Source organism: Cydia strobilella, chromosome 18 (assembly GCF_947568885.1).
Source record: "Cydia strobilella chromosome 18, ilCydStro3.1, whole genome shotgun sequence".
In the NCBI taxonomy this organism is placed as follows: domain Eukaryota; kingdom Metazoa; phylum Arthropoda; class Insecta; order Lepidoptera; family Tortricidae; genus Cydia; species Cydia strobilella.
In genome coordinates this window covers 14,260,380-14,281,309 of record NC_086058.1, presented here as the reverse complement: position 1 = coordinate 14,281,309, position 20,930 = coordinate 14,260,380, and the positions used below count along the sequence as shown (strand labels likewise).

Below are 20,930 nucleotides of genomic sequence, written 5' to 3'. Positions count from 1 at the left end.
AGCAATACTTTTAAAAGGTTGACTGGAAGAGATCCCTTACAGGGATAAGTTCGCATTTGTACATTATATACTTTCTGTTTAATTGTATATCTTAACCTGTCTGATGTACAATAAAGTGTTTACATACATACATACATACATACATACTTTTTTTCCAGGATGCACAGACAACACAAACGGTGTAAACACGGATAGTGTGCAGGAGCTAGACTACACGGACGTGGACCTGGGTCTGGCGCAGCGAGGTCCACATTTTGACGTGGCGTACTCCAAGAACGTCACGGCGCTGGTCGGAAAGACGGCGCAGCTTAATTGCAGAGTGCACGATCTTGGCAACAGAACGGTAAGTTTATGGTTTACTATATGGTTCAATAGATGGCTCTAAGTATAAGGTATGAGTGGACGCTCGAAGCGGAGCGTTCGGCGGGGCGTACAGCGTGGCGTCGAGCGTCCAAAGGGTTTGAGCAGCGTGCACGGAGGCCGCTCGCATTACGTTTGCATTTGTTTAACATGCACTCCGCTCCGCTCTGCTGCACGCCCAACTCGAGCGTCCACTCAGGCCTTTAGTATCCTTTCATAAATAGCGTTTTTTTGGAAAATGGTGAAGGACCATTTCATTCGAGACGAAATATTTAGGCCAATTGAAACTTACACTGTGATATCAAATAATCAAAACGATGTCAGTCGCGCGAGCATTTTGCTCGTACTTGTCCATACACGTACCTACTGGAAGAAGCGAGACGCACGGGCAACTGACATCATTTAGATGTTATTTTGATGGGATAATATATGTCTGAATTGGCCTCATTTAGTCATATCCGCAAAACGAGTGTAGGCCAGCTCTGCTTACCTTATTATTTATCTGATATTTTCGTACAGGTCTCATGGATCCGGCACCGCGACATCCACCTCCTGACGTCCGGTCGGATGACTTACACCTCGGACCAGAGGTTCATCAGCGTTCACAATCCTCACACAGAAGACTGGATATTGAAAGTGAGTCTTCTTCTTCTTGTTGTGTCAGCGGATGTCGGCGACCATCTTACGGAACTTGGTTCTATCTTGTACCAGTCTAGACAAACTGGCAGTGTCATTAAGCGAGTCGCTTGTTAAACGGTAACCACCTTTTTTTACCCGACTACGGCAAAGCAAAATGCAAAATGCAAATGTTATGATTTTGACCGGTATGTATCTATGTTCATCAGTTCCCTCATAACTTCTAAAGTACTCATTATAATTTGACATAATATGAGATGTCATTCGAATCATCTTGATTCCACTGGTTAAGTCTATATGACGTCACATCCAATTCAACTCGGCGTCCTCTAGTCTAGAGTTCATAAAGTCACAAACCAAAAAAAAGTTATGATGACGTGACGCAGTCGTAAGGAGGGTGATTTCGCCGCTCTCATAATATAAGTCGGGCGTAGATCGGTGTACGTGGCGTTATAGTATTTGTTCTTATTTTTTTAACATCGGGGAAATGCATATTTTACGCATGCCACCTGGGGGCCTACCGCCAAAACCGAAATTCGCAAATTGCGGGGATCTTCCTGTTTTACTCCAATGAAGGCGTAAGAGTGAAAGAGAAAGATGCCCGCAATTTGCGAACTTCGATTTTCGCGGTTATAGCCAGGCATCGTAAACTGCGAGCGAAATCCATTGAAGTAGGATTGTTGTCAAGTCAAAGTACGTCATTTCAATGGATTTCGCTCGCAGTTTACGATGTCTGGTTATAGCCCCTGGTCCAGGGGAACTAGTAGGGGACCATGATTTAAATATCATTCTGATGTTAGTGTACGTTCGAATTGACCTGATTGAATATTTGCTTTAAAGCAAACATTTAAAATACTTTTTCTTGAAACCTCCATTCCTTTCCTGCTCAATGTTCCAGAACGTCTCACACGAACGATCCATCTTAAAGTTGGACACGGAGCGCCCCAAATAACTAGACTGTGTGATTCCTTTGGATGCGCGAGCGAAGACGAATACCATACCTAAACCAATGAATAGAATAATTAATATACATGTCGGGAATCGTGCGAATTCGAAGCGCTGATGGCCTAGCGGTAAGAGCGTGCGCCTTGCAATCCGGAGGTCGCGGGTTCAAACCCCGGCTCGTACCAATGAGTTTTTCGGAACTTATGTACGAAATATCATTTGATATTTACCAGTCGCTTTTCGGTGAAGGAAAACATCGTGAGGAAACCGGACTAATCCTAATAAGGCCTAATAGTTTCCCCTCTGGGTTGGAAGGTCAGATGGCAGTCGCTTTCGTAAAAACTAGTGCCTACGCCAATTCTTGGGATTAGTTGCCAAGCGGACCCCAGGCTCCCATGAGCCGTGGCAAAAATGCCGCGATAACGCGAGGAAGAAGAAGACATGTCGGGAATCGTGGGCGTATCATACTATCGGAAACAAATATTGTATGTCGTTAATATATCTGTTCATAGTTATGACATTGAAAGTTGCTAAAGCTCAAGGCTGCTGGTTTGACTCCAACGCTGGGCACTGGAATACTAGTTCATTCTTATGACATTAAGTATATAAAAGTTTTTATCAGCGCCTATATTAGTAAAATACACACAATCCAGTTAATTGAACTGTTCACGAAATATATCAATCGATGTCTAAGGGAAGGTTGCTGTCCAGAATCTTTAAAAGTGGCAAGAGTGACTCTCGTTTTCAAAACAGGTAATAAACATGATACCAGGGTATTCGCCTGGTATCATTTGATTTTGGCTGTCATACATTTTGGCTGTTCCATTTTCTATGGGGGGCTAAAAAATTTTTTCGCGATTTCGTGGTTGGTCCCATTGTAAAAGTTGCTCAGTATAATCCCAAAACCTCCCTGGCAACGGGAATGCACTTATTTTGAAGCCTGTATAAGCACTTTATCGGTTACACCATAGCAACTATACTTTGTGAAACATAATATTCTTCAAATGCTGTAGAGGAACTAGAGGAGAGGTCCAAAAAGGAAGGATCTTTTTTGCTCTTTTTGGACATTACAATTTGTTACTAATCTCCCTCTGCAAATGGTTTCACATTTTCCAGTCCTTATTACTAACCGTCATTAACAGTCCTCATAACCTAGTTTCTAAACTGACTTTTTTTTCTAATTTAGATAAGGTTCCCGCAGCGTCGGGATTCTGGCATCTATGAGTGCCAAGTCGGCACCACCCCGCCCATTGGTCACCGGATGCATCTTTCCGTCGTTGGTAAGTTTTTATTGTTAATAAAAACTTTGAAATTTAAAGAGCCTATAAAAGTTGGTAGCCCAGCGGTAAGATCGTGCGACTTGGCAATCCAAGGAAGAATGTATCTTCCAAGGCTCCCAAAATGTATGCACACCTCCTGGGATTGCGAAAACTCGGATTACACGCATTTAGGACCAAATGAAAATATTAAAATGATTTCTAGCTTGCTGGGAATTAATTCCTGTAATTTTTTTTTATGTAATTAGATTTGTTATCGAAATATCGAAAACAGAAGAACACAGAACCTCTAGTGTAAATATCATTCGATAGCGTAACGTGATGTACGCGTTTGCGTTAAGAGGCCGGTGTCGATTTTAGTCGCAAAAATGTAAAATTGATAGATTTAGTCGGTGAAATAGTACACCTTTTGTTACCTAATTGAAATAACAAGTACTGGTTTCTATTAGCGCATCTTCTTATCTTACCTTTTATCAGATCAATTTGTTAAAAACAGACTCACTAAATTAGTAATGTTTGCTTTTCTGATGGACGTTTAGGTAAACGCGCGTAAAGCACTGATTTTGTCGCTCTTATTTGTAAATTTCGTAAAGTTTGGACGGCTAAACATGGTAATTTTGTATTACACATATCCTGTACTTGACGTTTATCAGACTACATTTTTATTATTATGACTTTGAAGTAGTGTAAATGAAAGTTAGACGAAATCAATTTTCTCCAGAAATTACTTCAAAACAAGTGACAATTTCTCTGAAAATCGACTTAATTTCAACGTAATTTTGATACTTAAACAATCTACAACATTTGTTGAAATTATTCTTATACATCAATTTGTATAATTGACCACCATAAATTTTTGATGAATTTTTAAAAACTGCCCCTTCTTTTCATATATTACCGGTGACGCACGCTTGCGACCTCGTTATTAAAAGGCAAGATGAAAAGACGTGCTAATAGAAACCAATACTTGTTATTTAGATATTACGTAACAAAACGTGTATAATTTCAACGACTAAATCTATCAATTTAAAATTTTTGCTCCAAAATCGACTACGGCCTCTTAAGTGTCATTTTGTATGGGATATTGAGTTCCCATAACATCCCGATTGGCGCACTGTTCAAAATCCCATACAAAATGAGAATGCAAACGCGTACGCCCGTCACGCTATCGAATGAAATGTACAGTGAGGTTCGAAATTGCATGGAGAAATTATGAATTAATTCCATTCATAATTTCTCTATGCAATTTCGAACCTCACTGCTAGGGGTTCCGTCCGTGACATCTGAAGCTTACAGTTTGGAAATAATAGAATATTGCATTATACCTGAAACACGATTCTACAATAGGCAATAAATTATCAACCATATAATAACGGAATATTCGGTGTTAATCCAATTTATATCTTATCAAAGTTAGACAAACGGCTATTATTGCTTGCGTGTTGAAAAGTTTGATGGCTTTTCTGCAAATAGCTTTATAGCTCCTCTTTAGTTTAATAAGGGCTTAAATAGCGGTTTAATAGGATATTCATAAGACTTTTAGTATACAATGGATGAATCTGAATAGCCAATTTGAGTCCCTAAGGCATCATGTTCCTACTCAACTTCATGAAATTACATTGACTCAAAGGTTGACTGGAAGAGATCCCTTATATTAGGGATAAGTTACATAGATACATACATTCAATGATATTATAATACTTTAGATAGGTTGTAGTCATACATAAGGAGCACAAAAATACTTCCATATGGATCTTTCATAGGTGGGTATTTTTTTCTATATTAATTAAATTTTTAACATTTTTAAGTAGTTTTATTTTAATGTTAGTTTAGTTTTGTTATTTTAATTTCAATACTTTTTTTTAAATATTAATTTAAGAAATTTATAAATGATTTGTTTAACCTAATCAAACAATAATAATTAAAGACCAATTCATCCTTATTCATTACCTACGAATAAATCTATTTTGTTGCTGTTTGTTAATTTTCGCATTTCATCTTTGTTAGTACTATTAGTTATTCTGTGGTTATACACGTTGTAAAACATATGCTTGTCCCTTTCTTTCGGTGTGCTCGTTAGCACGTGCACATTTCACGCTTGCCTAGGCGCGACTATGGCAACTTGTACAATTTGTACAAGGTAAGCGCTTTAATTCTGAAACGTCTATAACCTATCTAGTGTTATAATATCATTGATTACCTTTCGTAGATTCCGCATTATATTAAATATAGTCTACGCCCGTGACCTCGTCAGCGTGGAAGTCGTTAAGGGGATAATGGAGACGGATCCACGCACACGTAGTCCCCATTTTCCTGGATACTGACATTTTGGAAAAATATAAACCTCCAAGAAAAGAGCGTATTCCCATCTTAAAGGCCAGCAACGCAGTGTCCATGTACAACGGTAATTACTTACCATAAGGCGATTCGTCTGCTCGTTTGCCTCCTATATCATAAATAATAAGTTTTTTGCAAAAATTTCATTTTTGGTACAAGCTTTTATCGCTGACTGTACTTTTTTCCACAGGCAACTAATACTCATCGAGACAATTCCAAAAACCCCAAACACAATTAGGTTTCGCTGTTTTATTACAGAGTTCGTATGGCCACCTCCTGTCTCCATCATCAGATCAGCTCGATGGTACCATAATATTGCATTGTCACCCGACGTACATATGTATCCAATTTTTCAGCTTCATCGGAAACCGGGAAGTGGGTCAAATTTAACTTGCAAGATTTGACCCCTACAAACATAGTTATGTTACTTCTTTTACCTACTGCAGTTAACTCAGTACAAAATTGCACGAGTTTCAGTTCAAAATAAACTAAAGTGAAGTCAAAGGAAACTGGCAGTTGAAGCCTGATATCAGGTTACTCTTACTAGTTGTTTCAAAGTTATTGAAAGTATCAGGCGTGTAATACTTTGCACTATAAAGGGGCCCACTGACTATCAGTCCGCCGGACGATATCGGCCTGTCAGTTGTTCGGAACTGTCAAATTTTTGTTCTAACTGATAGGCCGATATCGTCCGGCGGACTGATAGTCAGTGGGCCCCTTTAGTGTAAGGCCTGAGTGGACGCTCGAGTTGGGCGTTTAGCGGAAAATTGTAGTTACTCGTATTTTGTGTAGTTACTCGTATTTTGAATTTTTACACGTTTTACAAAAGAAAATGCCATGAAAAAATTCACACGAAAACTTGAATATATTTTCAAGGGCGGAAATTCTATGGGACACAAAATTTCTCCGCCCACAAAAGTCGTCATCGTATCTACCTACTATAATAATAATCAACCGAGCCAATTCGAACAATGATCTAGATATTCACTAGATATGAAACAGAAACGATTCCGAATGTTCTCGTGGACGATCTCTTTAAGATTTGCTTAAGATATTACTTAGACATCCAATGGATACCTAATGGATATCTCAAAACGTCACAATAATTGTAGCATGAAATGACAATTGGTTTCTCGAATCGAACTGGAAAAGATAACTCTAAACTATAACGTATCTATTAGATCTCGTATTGTTCTCGTATCTAGTAATTATCACGTTGTTCGAATTGACCGGAATGTCGAATAGCATCCCTGTGGTGTGAACTGTGAACGCGCTGTGGGGCGTACAATAATCGAATCACCTCGTTTGTCGTAATCGGAATGTTTGCAGATGGTATCGATACAAATAAATATGGATTATTCGATGTTTATGACATTATTGTTTCTTTCTATTCGCGATTTTGAACAATATGAATTCCACGCAGCTGAATTTTATCACATGCGTTCACAGTAAATTAATTCTTCACAATCTTGTTTCTTCCTATACGCGATTCTACACAATATGAATTGAATGCAGCGGAATTTTATCACAGGCGTTATTCTTAAGTCATTATTTCTTCACAATATTGTTTCTTCCTATTCGGGGTTCTACACAGTATATGCTGTATTACGTTATGAAACAATATTATGAAACGTTATATCACAAATCAAGCATAAAATAAAAATAAAATAACTTAATTTTATCGTCGAAATTAAACTATCGTGAGACATTTCAAAATATTTAGCTCAGTACGGTTTCACTCACTATTATTCTTAGTCGCTTTTGGCAACATGTTTCGGATTCTTCGGGAATCCTTCCTCAGGCAAGAGTGTCCGCGGCGGTTGTACGTCGTGCACTGCCCGCGCCGCCCGCCTAAAAATAATAGTGAGTGAAACCGTACTGATCTAAATATTTTAATTTTATCATGTTTTATAACGTTATATATCTAATCTATCTAATACCTTTATTACCTTTAAACGAGCAATTTTGGTATATACTGGAAGCTAATGGTTTCAAAAGGTTTTGTGTGCAATTTTGTATTGAGGATGTATAAATGTGACCTACATGGTGATTATTAAAATGGGTTACACCACAGAATAAATAATAGTACTAGGTAGGTACAGAAGATTCACTCCCTCACAAACCGCATCTATTACGACAGATATGTCAGCTAGGTGGCGCAAGCGCGAGCAGGCGTCCGTTACGTAGCGGTGCAACTACTATGGCTAGACACCAAAATTGGTGTGGGCCGCATGAAATTGTAGCGACGCGACGAAATCGCGGAGTGAGGCACGCCTGGTTATACTCAGAGGTGATCGCAAGGGACTGAGATGCCACATAGAACTCATACTATGGTCACTCCCAGGTAGCAAAATGACGTCATTTTACGTCATTTTGCTACCTTTTTTTTTTTTTTTTTTTATACCACGTCGGTGGCAATCAAGCATACGGCCCGCCTGATGGTAAGCAGTTACCGTAGCCTATGAACGCCTGCAACACCAGAGATATTACACGCGCGTTGCCGACCCTTTATACCCTGGGCTGTGGCAAGGTACAAAGTGGCACACGAAGTTTGAATACCTATATGAAAAATGGTATTCAAATATTTTGGCTATATAACGCTAGAAAAATAGGTCAACTACTTATCTTCCCAAATCTAAACACGTACACTGCTGCATCAATGTTGATTCTATGCATTTATGATGTAGCAGTTGCGCTATGCATAACAAAACGCACATTGAATGCACTTCGTATGCATTGTGATATAATAATATTTGCATACATGTATGATTGTGGACATTAAGGCCGTTCCATCGGTTTGCCGCTGTCTTTGTCACATTTCGCAAGAAAGAACGGGAAAGAACATACGCGCCAAGTGTCAATTTTGATCGAATTTTGTCGGTGTTTATTTATTTTAAAAACGTTACCTAACAATATCGAAATTCTAAAGCTATGAAATTACTATTTATGATAAGATTGTTTTTTCTTCTTTTTTTGTTTATAGTATCACATAATAAATAACCGAGTAAAGTTGGATTAAAAGTCCGAGTTAGAGGTTACTTTGGGAATTAATTGTATCGAGCGAAGTGTCATAATTCATGTATCGGAAGCTATGTTGTTAAAGATAATATAGTCAAGAACTACATATATTTTTTCCACGTCTACGAATATCAACGCCTCTTAGACAAACAGGATCATATAAGGAGATTTTTCGCCTTCTGGCTCAGGGAACCGCCTTAAATGTGTTTTGATCTCCTAATAACTTTATACGTCACGGAAAAATGGTGCTCCGGACATTTGGCAGGCGTGCGCGGAGCCGAGGCCAACACGTAGAGACCTTTTTTTATTTCCGGCAGGCGTTGACTCTACCCTTCACGTTGGCCCTCTACAAAAAGCGACATCTAGGATAGCTCAAGGGTAACTGGTGTGAGGGCTGAGGGTTGAGAGGTGTCACTGGAGGTGGCTTTAAACTACTACTACTTTAATATTGTCTTCGGTTACCGCGATAGTTACTCATGAAATAAAACTATGAAAACGGATTATATCGCGTATATTGAATTTATAATACATCCCGACGTTTCGAACCCTTTACAGCGTTCGTGGTCAACGGGTGACTGAGGAAAAATTACAAAGTGCAAAAATACCCACATACTAAAATAATGAACAATCATAGACTATAAACTTTAAGGCTGGTTGTACATGCAAAATCGGTTCATAAGGCTAGTTATACACTACAATTATTTTCAAGTAAAGATATATATACATATATATATACGCGATAAAAAAAATTAAAAAAAACTACTACTGCTTTACTAACAACTTTATTACTAAAATAACAAAACATCGAAATGCAATAAAGAAAATGAAAAATGGACTGTAAAAGTAATAAGTCTGTATACTTCCTGGAGTGATAAGTATCCATAGAAAACCAGTGTCGAAACGACCAAATAACACAATTCCCAACTCGGCTGTCACCAAAACCATAAGGGACAAATTTTTCAAAATTAGTTTTTCATCATAATTGGACCCACTTAGTGAGTCCTCACCCGATAACAAAGACACCTGCTCCAAAATAGACATAAATAGCACAGTTGTACCTTACAGAAAACCGCAGCCAAATAACACTAGACCCTACTAATAGTGTTGTGTTCCTGCCGGTGAGTAAGGTTGCCAGAGCTCGAGGGCGAGGAGTGTTAGGGTTGGCAACGCGCATGTAACTCCTCTGGAGTTGCAGGCGTACATAGGCTACGGAGACTGCTTAACATCAGGCGGGCCGTATGCTTGTTTGCCACCGACGTAGTATAAATAAAATTGTTTTTGACGATTTTCATATCAACCCCACGGGAAACCTTGTTCATTATGACTATCTTAATACATTTCTAACGTTCGGGATCACGACCCCAAAATCACCTAGTAATATTTTATATTTTTGTGTACGGATGGGCGTTAGCAGGTTTACGAGTATTTAGAACAATGTTAAAAAACGAAGGCAACTAAATTCAGCCGTTTTGTCGCATAAATGGGGCATTTTCTATGAAAAGGGACCTTATTGTCGATGGCGCTTACACCGCACAGCGTCGCGCGGCATTGTATTTATGTCTGAGCATCGTTAATAATGGCGTAAGCGCCATCGACAACAAGGTCCCTTTTTATAGAAAATACCACAAATAGTGTTTAGTTTTAAGTTTATATACCTAATACATATTTAGTCTGTAAGGTATTTGTAATATGGGCCTTGTTGCCTGATTTAAATTTTAAATAAATAAATAAATAAATTTGTCCTTTTGTCCCAACAGAACCGCTGACGACGATCCTGGGAGGTCCAGACCTGTTCATTAACATGGGCAGCACCATCAACCTGACGTGTGTGGTGCAGCACTCCCCGGAGCCACCTCCGGCTATTAGGTGGACACATAATGAAGAGGTAAGCTTAAAGCGAGGTTTAGACTAGCACGAACTTCTAAACTGTTTATCCTAAAATTATAAAATAAAGATATTTGAGATTCTCATAATGAGCTCCTTCATTTGATATGTAACACGATATAGTTTGAAAAACTTTATTTTTTAATTTTCTCATTTACCCCCTAAAAGTAGCCCTCGTTTAAAATTCATTTTTTTACATGTCCGTCTTTGGGTCACAAACTTATATATGTATACCAAATTTCAACTTAATTGGTCTAGTAGTTTCGGAGAAAATAGGCTGTGACAGACGGACAGACAGACAGACAGACGCACGAGTGATCCTATAAGGATTCCGTTTTTTTCCTTTTGAGGTACGGAACCCTAAAACATACACTTTGACATCAAAATGATAACTTTAATAATTAAAGATCATTTTGATGTCAAAGTGTACGTTTAAATTTGCCTCCCAGTTAAGTAATAAGTCCGTAGTGTGTCATAACTTTCTGAGCGTTATCACGAACATTCAACGCTTTAATCAGTTTGTCTTGCTTATGTTTGCTGAAATATTGAACTGAAATCCTATTAGTAACTTGTCGTATAAGCTAAAATTTACGCGACTGCCTTCAGAAACTTGGCAAAGGCGAGCAACTTACTGTGACTTCAAATAGTACTAAGTACTAAGCATCTAACTTTCCTTAACTAATATTGGTTTCCCTCTTGATGTTACATATGTAGGAGACAAACATATTGTACTACCCTAGGTACGTAACTTTATTGAGATTGTATACATTTTAATGAATATTATATACAGAATTATGTCACAATGAAAAAATGAACTGTGATCAACTCAGGCCAACGTGGGATTCGAACCCACAACTTAGGATTGCCGGTCCAACGCGCTACCGATTTTATTATAGGTTTAAATAATAAGGTTTGAGGATTAAATAATTTCACGGTTTAGACTCACTTGTTTTAGTCACTCGCGCGACATGTTTCGGAGAGCCTAGGTCTCCTTTCTCAAGCACTAATAGTGCGAGCAGTACGCAATACACGGTCGTCGTGAACACTGCTCGCACTATTAGTGCTTGAGAAAGGAGACCTAGGCTCTCCGAAACATGTCGCGGGAGTGACTAACACAAGTGAGTCTAAACCGTGAAATTATTTAATGTTAGTATGTCTCACAACAGTTTAAATTCGAAGGTTTGAGGATGACATAAAATGTCCTATCTGGAGATGAAAGCAGAAAAAGTAGCCTATGGAGGGTACTTTGGCATAAAAGATGGGCTGTAGGGGAAAGGGGGGCTGACAAATGTAACATATTAATAGTTTTGCATTGTTTATCTTTAGGAAAAAGCATTTGTAACATTTTTTACGTATTCTTATACAGCGAGCTGCAAAATCGCATACCCACTTTATGAATGGAATTCAATCATAAAGTTAGTTTGCACTTTTGCGCCTGGGTGTACAATGGCATCTAGAAAAAAAAAGAAAAAATATATGTAATATTGTCTTCGGTTACCGCGATAGTTACTCATGAAATAAAACTATGAAAACGGATTATATCGCGTATATTGAATTTATAATACATCCCGACGTTTCGAACCCTTTACAGCGTTCGTGGTCAACGGGTGACGGGAACGCTGTAAAGGGTTCGAAACGTCGGGATGTATTATAAATTCAATATACGCGATATAATCCGTTTTCATAGTTTTATTTCAAAAAATATATGGTTGAAAAAATGTATTGAAACGATGTCATCTAAAAATACCTACCCGTGACGCGATGCTGAAAATCGTCGCTATACTTACTCAACCTCATATCTCCAACAATCATTTGATGGAAATGTCGCTTTTCTTTCATTCGGAATACGGGTGTTTCATCAAATGAGTGTTGCAGATACGAGGTTGAGTAAGTATAGCGGCGAAATGACAGTAAGCAGGAGACGGCACAATTATAGTCGACGAAATATAATTTGCACCGATTCGCCACAAAATATACAAAATAGGCAAAAAAAGGGTAAGTAGGCAAACATTGTAATCTATCATGTAAGCACTGGTATCTTTTATGTCAAACTTCCATCATTTTACGTATCTAGAGAACGTTTAGGTCGAACGAACGAACTAGACACATCAATCAATCCTGTCACACGCTTAAGTTTTCTTAAGGTCTAAGGAAATATGCTCTCAAGGAGAAAGCTAATTTTGAGAAAGATTTTAAGGTTCCGTAGTCAAATATATTTTTTTAAATATTATAGGACATTCTTACACAGATTCAGTCTCACTGTAAGCCCAAGGAGGCTTGTGTTATGGGTACTCAGACAACGATAATAATATATTAATACTTAAATACATAGAACACACCCTTTACTCAGGAACAAATATCTGTGCTCGTCACTCAAATAAATGCCCTTCCCGGGATTCGAACCCAGGACCATCGACTTCACAGGCAGGGTTACTACCCACTAGGCCAGACCGGTCGCATTGACGTTTTCACATAGTTCGATCCGATATCGGATGTCGGATGATTCTTGGAGAAAAGCATCTGCTAGAGAGTGCCCTATGGTACCAAGTCCTTCTTTTATGGTTTAAGGTTATCTTTTAAATAATAAACATTGAAACAATGCATAAATAAATATAAAAACAAGCTTCATAATTTTTTTAGTTCTTTATCATCCTATCCGATATCGGATGTCACAATGTGAACTTTGTGTATGGCTCTTTAAATACCTATTTACATATATTATTTCGTTTGAATATCGGAGAATGTATATTAGTAATAAAATTATATTAAAATGTTGAAAAAAAAATAACGGTTGAAACGCCTACAATTTTTGGCGCAAATTTGGCAGAAACTGATTACGTCATATCAGCGACGCAATTGACGTCTATTTCTATTGTTGTTCGAATATTTCAGATACTTCGCACTCATTGTTCATTTTCCCGGTTAGTGTATTTATTTGGGTGTTTCTCACGAATATTTGTTCCTGAGTTATGGATCTATTGAAAATGAAATGTAATAATAAAAATGAAATAAAAAATCGTTATTTTTAGGAAACTATTGGCCTATCGATAAATATCTTGAAACTGGCATATATTAGAGTTTTGAAATATTCACGGTTAGTTTCACCATAGAGTAACTTATACTAGAGCGGTACTGTCATAGTAAATTTTGTAACCCCAGTAAATTCACTGCCATCTGTCGACACACTTTAAAACTAAAAATAAATATTTATAAAAATACGATAAAATGTATTTAAATATGGATAAATGTTTTTTTTATTTGCATTAATTATTTTTATATGATTTTGACCCATGTTCTTTCACTGATATGCGTTAAAATTATAAATAACAAACGAAACAGTCAACGCCCTCTATACGAGTGTAGGCCAAAACTAGTGGCGCCATCTGATCGAGAATCAAATTTTCGTGATTTTCGAGGCACGTTTTTTCCTTAGACTGTATCCATCTATTACGGTTATATCTATCTTTGGTTTCACTAGACTTATATTGACCGGGATATAGACCGTGATTACCTTTTGTATTATTTATGAGCTCCCTATATTTCAACGCAGTTACATGCACACATTATTAAAAAGTATATCTTAAAACTAAAAATCACGATTATGGCAATGATGCATTACGTAACCCAACGGGGCTACTTCGCGACACTGAGGACGAATCCGAATTTGACTCGTTCATACTTTACGATCTCCTCGACGCAACAAACATCCGAATAAAAATATTTCGTCCTAACTTGATGCATTCCTAATTGTCTGTTGCCATTTATCGAACGAATCACAGTGACTTACTGTTAAACTCACACTTGGAAATAAAGTATCATAGCACTCAATCGCACAGTTCAATACGTAGCAAATTCAAAAACCAACTGCGTCCGTTTGAACGCGAAATTTCAGAACGTAACGATTCAACGCTGTTTTTAAACGTTTCTAGCCACTCGTAACGTTTTGCGGCGAACAAGTTGAAGTGTTACCCGATAATGCGTGGTTAAGCGGCATTCAATGATTGCTTTAGTTTGGTTGAGTGCGGCAGAGTGAGTTACAAGTAGGACCGTGAATTGATTGTTAAGGCGCAGTGAGTCCACGTCCTCTGAACGCATCTCGCCATCCGGCCGTACGTGCTCTGTACGGTCAGTAGCTTTTTATTGAATTGTTTTTAAATTTATTTTTACACTTAACGACGCGATAAAGTACTCAATGGTCCACACAGGTCTTTTGGCGATACTGTAAGAACACAGAAACACACACACAGAAACATTTCCATGCGATTTTTTGAGATCGACGCTAACATAAAACTTGCGAGGGTACTACAAATATTTATCATTACGAAATAAAACTATGAAAACGGATTATATCGCGTATATCGCGTTTATCATTACGAGTTATTATATATTGACACTAAAATAAATGATAAAGAAAATTTTATATAAAATATAAACTCCGTCAACATTACGAAACTGAGTCAGGTTTTCAATTCCAAATGTTGAGGTAACTTTTTAGTACCGTGGGTTTATTTACTGATCAGCTAAATGCTTTGCCAACCAGCCTTCTTTAGAGCTCGATATCTGTAAAAATCATGTATTATCGAAGACCACGCATAAGCTGGTCTCTAGGTAAGTCAGTGTAACAACACTGTTCTAACATTCAAATTCCCCCGGCTATATTCCAAAGCAAATAGTGAATATAAAGTTGAAAGCTAAGCCAAATGGGTAAGGTCGTTTCTCTGAACGATGCTAAAAGTTTGAATTTACAAATAACGCATACGTAATTGGAGCAAACAGGCTAAATGTTCAAATGGGACTGCATGCAACTAAAGTTGAAGTTGTGTTAGTGTTATGATCCAATATGGTTCACAGTAGTTAAAATAAATTATTTCAATAAATCACTAGATTAACTTTGGGAACAAATCAAATTATTAAATATTCAAAGCCTACTCGTACTAAGATGGCATATAGTCGAGAAATTGGGACGGGTACCGCCGTGGCGAGGTGGCCTAGGGGTTCATGGCGTTAGCCGCGATAGCTAAAGACGCCGGTTCGAATCCGGCCTTCACCACTGGAAGTCTTCGTCACTTTTTCTTTAGTATACGACATCTATTACAGTTAATATAAAGCACTAGATTACTAGATCATCATCTTCCTCGCGTTATCCCGGCATTTTGCCACGGCTCATGGGAGCCTGGGGTCCGCTTGACAACTAATCCTAAGAATTGGCGTAGGTACTAGTTTTTACGAAAGCGATTGCCATCTGATCTTCCAACCCAGAGGGGGAAACTAGGCCTTGTTAGGATTAGTCCGGTTTCCTCACGATGTTTTCCTCTAGATTACTAGATATTATTTAATAAAGAAAACGGCATTCAGTTTGGAAGAAAAAATCCTTTGATAGATTGGAAATAACTTCAAAGACCAGGTAACTACATCACATGGCTGTGGCTCATAGGTCATAATCAGAAATTAATATTTGTGGGCAATCTAACACAGAACGTCCTAGCTCTAAGCTAAGCAAAACTTTTACTATGGGTACCTATTAGGCAACGACATCGCCGACACACCGCGAACCGCCGACATATACTGATAATAAGTATGTACTTATTATCGGTATATGTCGGCGGCCGATCGTAAAGTTCGTGCGTGATATTTTGACGGCAGTGACATGAAACAATAAATAGGTAGGATAGGTTCGTTAGGTTGCTTCAGATGCCCGACGGAGACAATGATTTTCACGTTTCACGATAAAGCGATATTATATTATACAAGAATAACAATTAAAGTCTTGTTGGCATTATTTCGTATATTTTGATGTCTCCTATTTTAATAGTAGTTTATGTGACTGCTACATAATGAAAGGCATTAAAATATGAGTGTGGGTTTATGAAACGAATGAAATGAGTTTCATAAAAGGATCACACGAGTTACGTACACTGCTTTACCTATGGACCGCGAGCCAGGCGCAAATTTCGTCAGTCATCGCCTCCCGGGCGAAAACTCGTATAGCGGTTAACGGCTATGTATGATTAACCCTCGTGAACGTCAGCTGCCGCTCCGTTGGTGGGTTGAGGAATGGCAGCCACCGAAGCGCGTAACACGGTCTTTCCACCGCGATACAACCGGCTAACGATTTGTTTTATTAACAATAGCATCTAAACTATCATCTAACAAAGTATCAAACGGGAGGCGATGACGCCGATGACTGAAAAGATTTTTCTTTTTTACATGTTCATGTGACCAGCTGACGGTCTTTCCACAGCGATACAATCGGCTGACGATTTTGTTTATTTACAATAGCATCTGAACTATCATCTGACAAAGTATCAAGCGGGAGGCGATGACAAAAAAAATTTATAGACTTTATTTGCTGCCATTCCTCAACCCACCAACGGAGCGGCAGCTGACGTTCACGAGGGTTCATCATACATAGCCGTTAACCACTATACGAGTTTTCGCCCGGGAGGCGATTGGTCATGAAATCTGTTCCTGGCCCGCGGTCTACTACATCAATATGATAAGCTTCACCAAAACAAAGTAATTTTATACTTACAAACTAATTAAACATCAAAATGGCGGTAATGCAAACTTTTTCGCGCATGTCACGCATCCGTTGTTTTTTTTTTATTCAGATACAAACTAGAGTCGGGACCGATTGCCATATCGATCGATATTAAGTAACATTCGAAACATTGTCAAAATTGTTTGTAACCATCTTAAACTGACCCAATAACATACTTTACAAAGTTACATTTCTCCGTAGCAACCACCGAATGTACCTAATAACGCACGCAATCAAAGAATTGGCGTGGCCTGGCCGTTTGAGAATTTCTAAAGTTTTATTTATAAGGAAACTCGGTGATTTGAAACGATGCCAAACTGAGCTGCGACTAGCCAGTTTGCCAGAAAATAAAATTGTACCCGCTCTTGGCCTTTTGTTATAAATCGAACTAATGACCTAGTTTAAAGACGCCATCTTGGAATTGGTTTTGTCAAAGCATTGAGTGCGGATGACAGCTAGATGTAACGGACGTATCTATTTTAAAAAAGAAAAAGAAAAATTATGTTTAAGAGGGTCTGCGTAGCTTCCGGTTACCGTATTTTTTGTGTTTTTCGCGTTGTGGTTAGAAACGTTTTTTTATTAATATGCAACTTTAGCTTTAGTGGGACTAGGCTATCAGCAGAGCTAACTGTATCATTAACTGGTACAGACAGAATCAAGTAATATGTGGAATATAAGGGAACCAATACATTATGGCCCTTCTCTTTTCGACTTTAAAATTTTTGTTATAGTTTTTGAATCAATGCATAAAACAAGTATTTCTTTCCCAGGAAATCAACTACGACTCCCCCCGCGGCGGGGTGTCGGTCATCACAGAAAAGGGGGAGACGACCACATCCCACCTTTTGGTGCAGCGGGCAAGAGTGCCCGACACTGGGCGTTACACGTGTGCGCCGGCCAACGCCAATCCGAAATCCGTGCATGTGCACGTTCTTAGTGGTAAGTGTTAGGCGACCACTGCTTCAGGGGGTCCCTTTGTTTGACATAATTATTGAACGTCATAATGTAATGATTGTCATATTATCATTAGTCATTCTGAAACCGTTAACTTTTCAGGATTTTCCTCGGGTTATCCTATAGATAGGTTAGGTTAGGTTTGTTTTATGGCAATCCTGAAAAGTTACGCGTTTCTGAGAAAAACCAAATTATGACTAATGATAATATGACAATCAATTCACATGTCAAACAATAGAGACCCCTGCTTCAGCTATGGGTGTTAGTTAAGTTTTCTAATCACCATCATTAACTGAAGAGTTATTGTCTTGTCAGTGGAGTATCATCCTGCTTTCCCTATCCTGCGCCAGCTCTTTGACTTTTTGATACGACACGACCCCTACTTTTACATGACCTCAAACACAAGCTACTAAAATCCCCTCCCTTATGGCCTTGCCTTGGATAAAAATAGACAAAATTACCAAGCGTGTTGCGTTTTGCTTACATCATTGTAGCGACGTAATAATCTTTGTAGCCCATAAAAATTATCATTTAGACGTAACTACATTGTAGGGAATTGGAGACTTTCAAATGACGATATAAAACGTACGGAGCTTAAAATATACAATTTGCACAAATTGTCTCCGATTTTGCATAAGTACTCTTTTCTGGTTGACAAGGTCGTACGGACAAGTAGGGTAAACTCGCATTATTTGGTGACACGCCTAATTCGATGATACAAGTTTTGAAGCATGACACAGGAAAGCTAGTGAATTAGGGCCTTTTAAATGGGACCTCACGGCTTCACGGCTTCGGCGGCTTTGCCGTGAGGTCCATTTAACACGTTCACTGCGAAACAGGTCATTTTGACCCTGTACTGGACTTTCGCCTGGTGCTGCGACCGAAATACGTAACATCCCCCTGGTGCGAAGGCGATAACGTGATATTTTAATTGTTTTATATAGTCAAGTACACATTTATGTTTGTCATTTAAAATTCTACCCGTTATAATATAAATTAATTAACAGGTCACGTAAGACCAGTGCGCACCAGATTAAAACTTTTGCTATTCAGTGCGGAACAGGGCCTATATGACCTGTTGTATACGGCCTTGTATAGCACTGCAGGTAAGGGCAGTGCGCATTAGTGTTGTTACTCTGTTATCAATACACACGTTTGTAGATTATGAATATAGTGACCAAATGACTGCATATTATTCGATCTTAAAAATTAATAATTATTTAAATTAATTAAATTAATTAAATTACAACGGTACACAAAATTAATGATGAGCATTTTATTTGGGACTTGTTAACGTCTGGATTGTATACAATGCAGCCCCTTAGTAAAACAGGGACTTTGCTTCACTTTACTAAGTCGTTAGTGCAGTCATTAACAAAAGTTTCGTTCAAAGACGAAAATAATGTTATATACATTCAAATTAGTAAAAATTGCCTTAAAAATATATACCTACTAAAAAAAATGAATAATTTGAATCGAAATATTTGTTTATCTTTCCCATCACTACTGAATCATCGACACTTATACCTGTGCCTGTCCTGGCTGTGCGTTACAAGTCAATTTTGACCTGTTAATTAATTCGTCTATAAAAGCTCAACCAACAGTCATCAACTTTGGCGAAGGCAATATAAGGTAGATTATTTATTAAACTAAACATTGTCATAATTAAATTTAATAAGTATATATTTAGTAAAGATATTTTAGGTAAAATATAAACCCCTTCATACAGGCTGTATTTGACTTGTACCGCACAGCGAGAAAGTTCAATACAGGACTCTCATGGGTTGTAACGCACTGACAGCGAGTTCACAAAATGCAGCTTCGCATTGAACGTGTTAAAAGGCCCTAATTCACTAGCTTTCCTGGGTGTCATGCTTCAAAACTTGTAATACCGAATTAGGCGTGTCACCAAATAATGCGAGTTTACCCTACGAGCTAAATGCACGTGCGACTGACGTCATTTAAATATCAATTTCATATGCGAGGCCAATGCCTACGTGCTTTGCGCTCGCTCAATAATCGTTATTGGTACTGTCAAACAGCCAACTTTGCCCGCTTCTTTCGAGAAAACAAACCAGAGGCAAAGTTGGCTAGTTTGTCGGTAATTTAAGTGACGTATTTGTCCCCAGGAGAACACCCAGCAGCAATGCAGCACGGCGGCCAGCTGCGTCTGCAGTACCCGCTGTCGGCGGCGCTGCTCAGTCTCATCGTCACCCTTATGGGCTGCTAGCTGGACGTATAATGGCCTTAATGCTTTTACTGATATTTGACTTGTTTAGACTATTTAAAACTTTCGCGGTTTAAACACATATTAAATCACATTTAGAAACGGGTCTATCGCGAATTTATTTTGTTACCTTTATTTACCGACGTTTCGACACGGGTTTCACTGGTCGTGGTCGCGGCGTGGTTGAGACCCGTTTCTAAATGTGATTTAATATGTTGTTTAGACTAGTCCAAACGTATGCAGTTCGGCTTCAATTTAAGCTCTACACTGCACGCTACGTTCTGTATCTCAACGGAAAATAAAACTGTTGTTAGGGAATTGGGATTCCGTATTTTCTTTCCGCCCAGAATGAGGGAGCACTTCAAAAAAGCCAAATTATATCCAAATATATAAAAAAATCGACAACATAATAAATCGGCCCTTATGGATAAATAAATAAAACAAAACAACCACCACCTTTCTGAACACCGGTCGGTTCAGCCCTTTAAAGTTCGAACCAGACAGTTAGAGAGCAACGTAACTGTTTGCTGTAACACAATCGATGTAAATTCTCAACTACAAAATGGCGTACAAAGTTATGCTACAGCTTCTAATGGAGTCTTCAGTACTAACGGTAACGAAGCGAAGTTGTGCCTGCTTCGGTCCTGGCTCAGCTTACTAATTGTTTTAACTAACACATTATCTGGGGATAACTTTAACCTTTAATGCTTTGAGCAAGCGGGATCCTGTGCATCACAACGGTTTCATCAGG

The 20,930-nt window shown here is 38.4% G+C and overlaps 1 protein-coding gene across 3 annotated transcripts in view; it reads left to right on the top strand.

The window, feature by feature from the left end:
* Positions 1 to 20,288, top strand: part of LOC134749604 (zwei Ig domain protein zig-8-like) — a 243,156-nt gene extending 222,868 nt beyond the window's left edge. For 2 of the 3 annotated variants that reach the window (XM_063684620.1, XM_063684621.1), the window contains 6 exons: positions 159 to 343; positions 880 to 996; positions 3,128 to 3,221; positions 10,331 to 10,458; positions 17,769 to 17,937; positions 20,082 to 20,288. In XM_063684620.1, coding sequence (XP_063540690.1) covers positions 159 to 343; positions 880 to 996; positions 3,128 to 3,221; positions 10,331 to 10,458; positions 17,769 to 17,937; positions 20,082 to 20,182 — 794 coding nt within the window. In that variant the 3' untranslated portion in view covers positions 20,183 to 20,288. The remainder of the gene's footprint in view (positions 1 to 158; positions 344 to 879; positions 997 to 3,127; positions 3,222 to 10,330; positions 10,459 to 17,768; positions 17,938 to 20,081) is intronic. The other variant, XM_063684623.1, reaches the window with a different exon arrangement.
* The last annotated feature ends 642 nt before the right edge of the window (positions 20,289 to 20,930 follow it).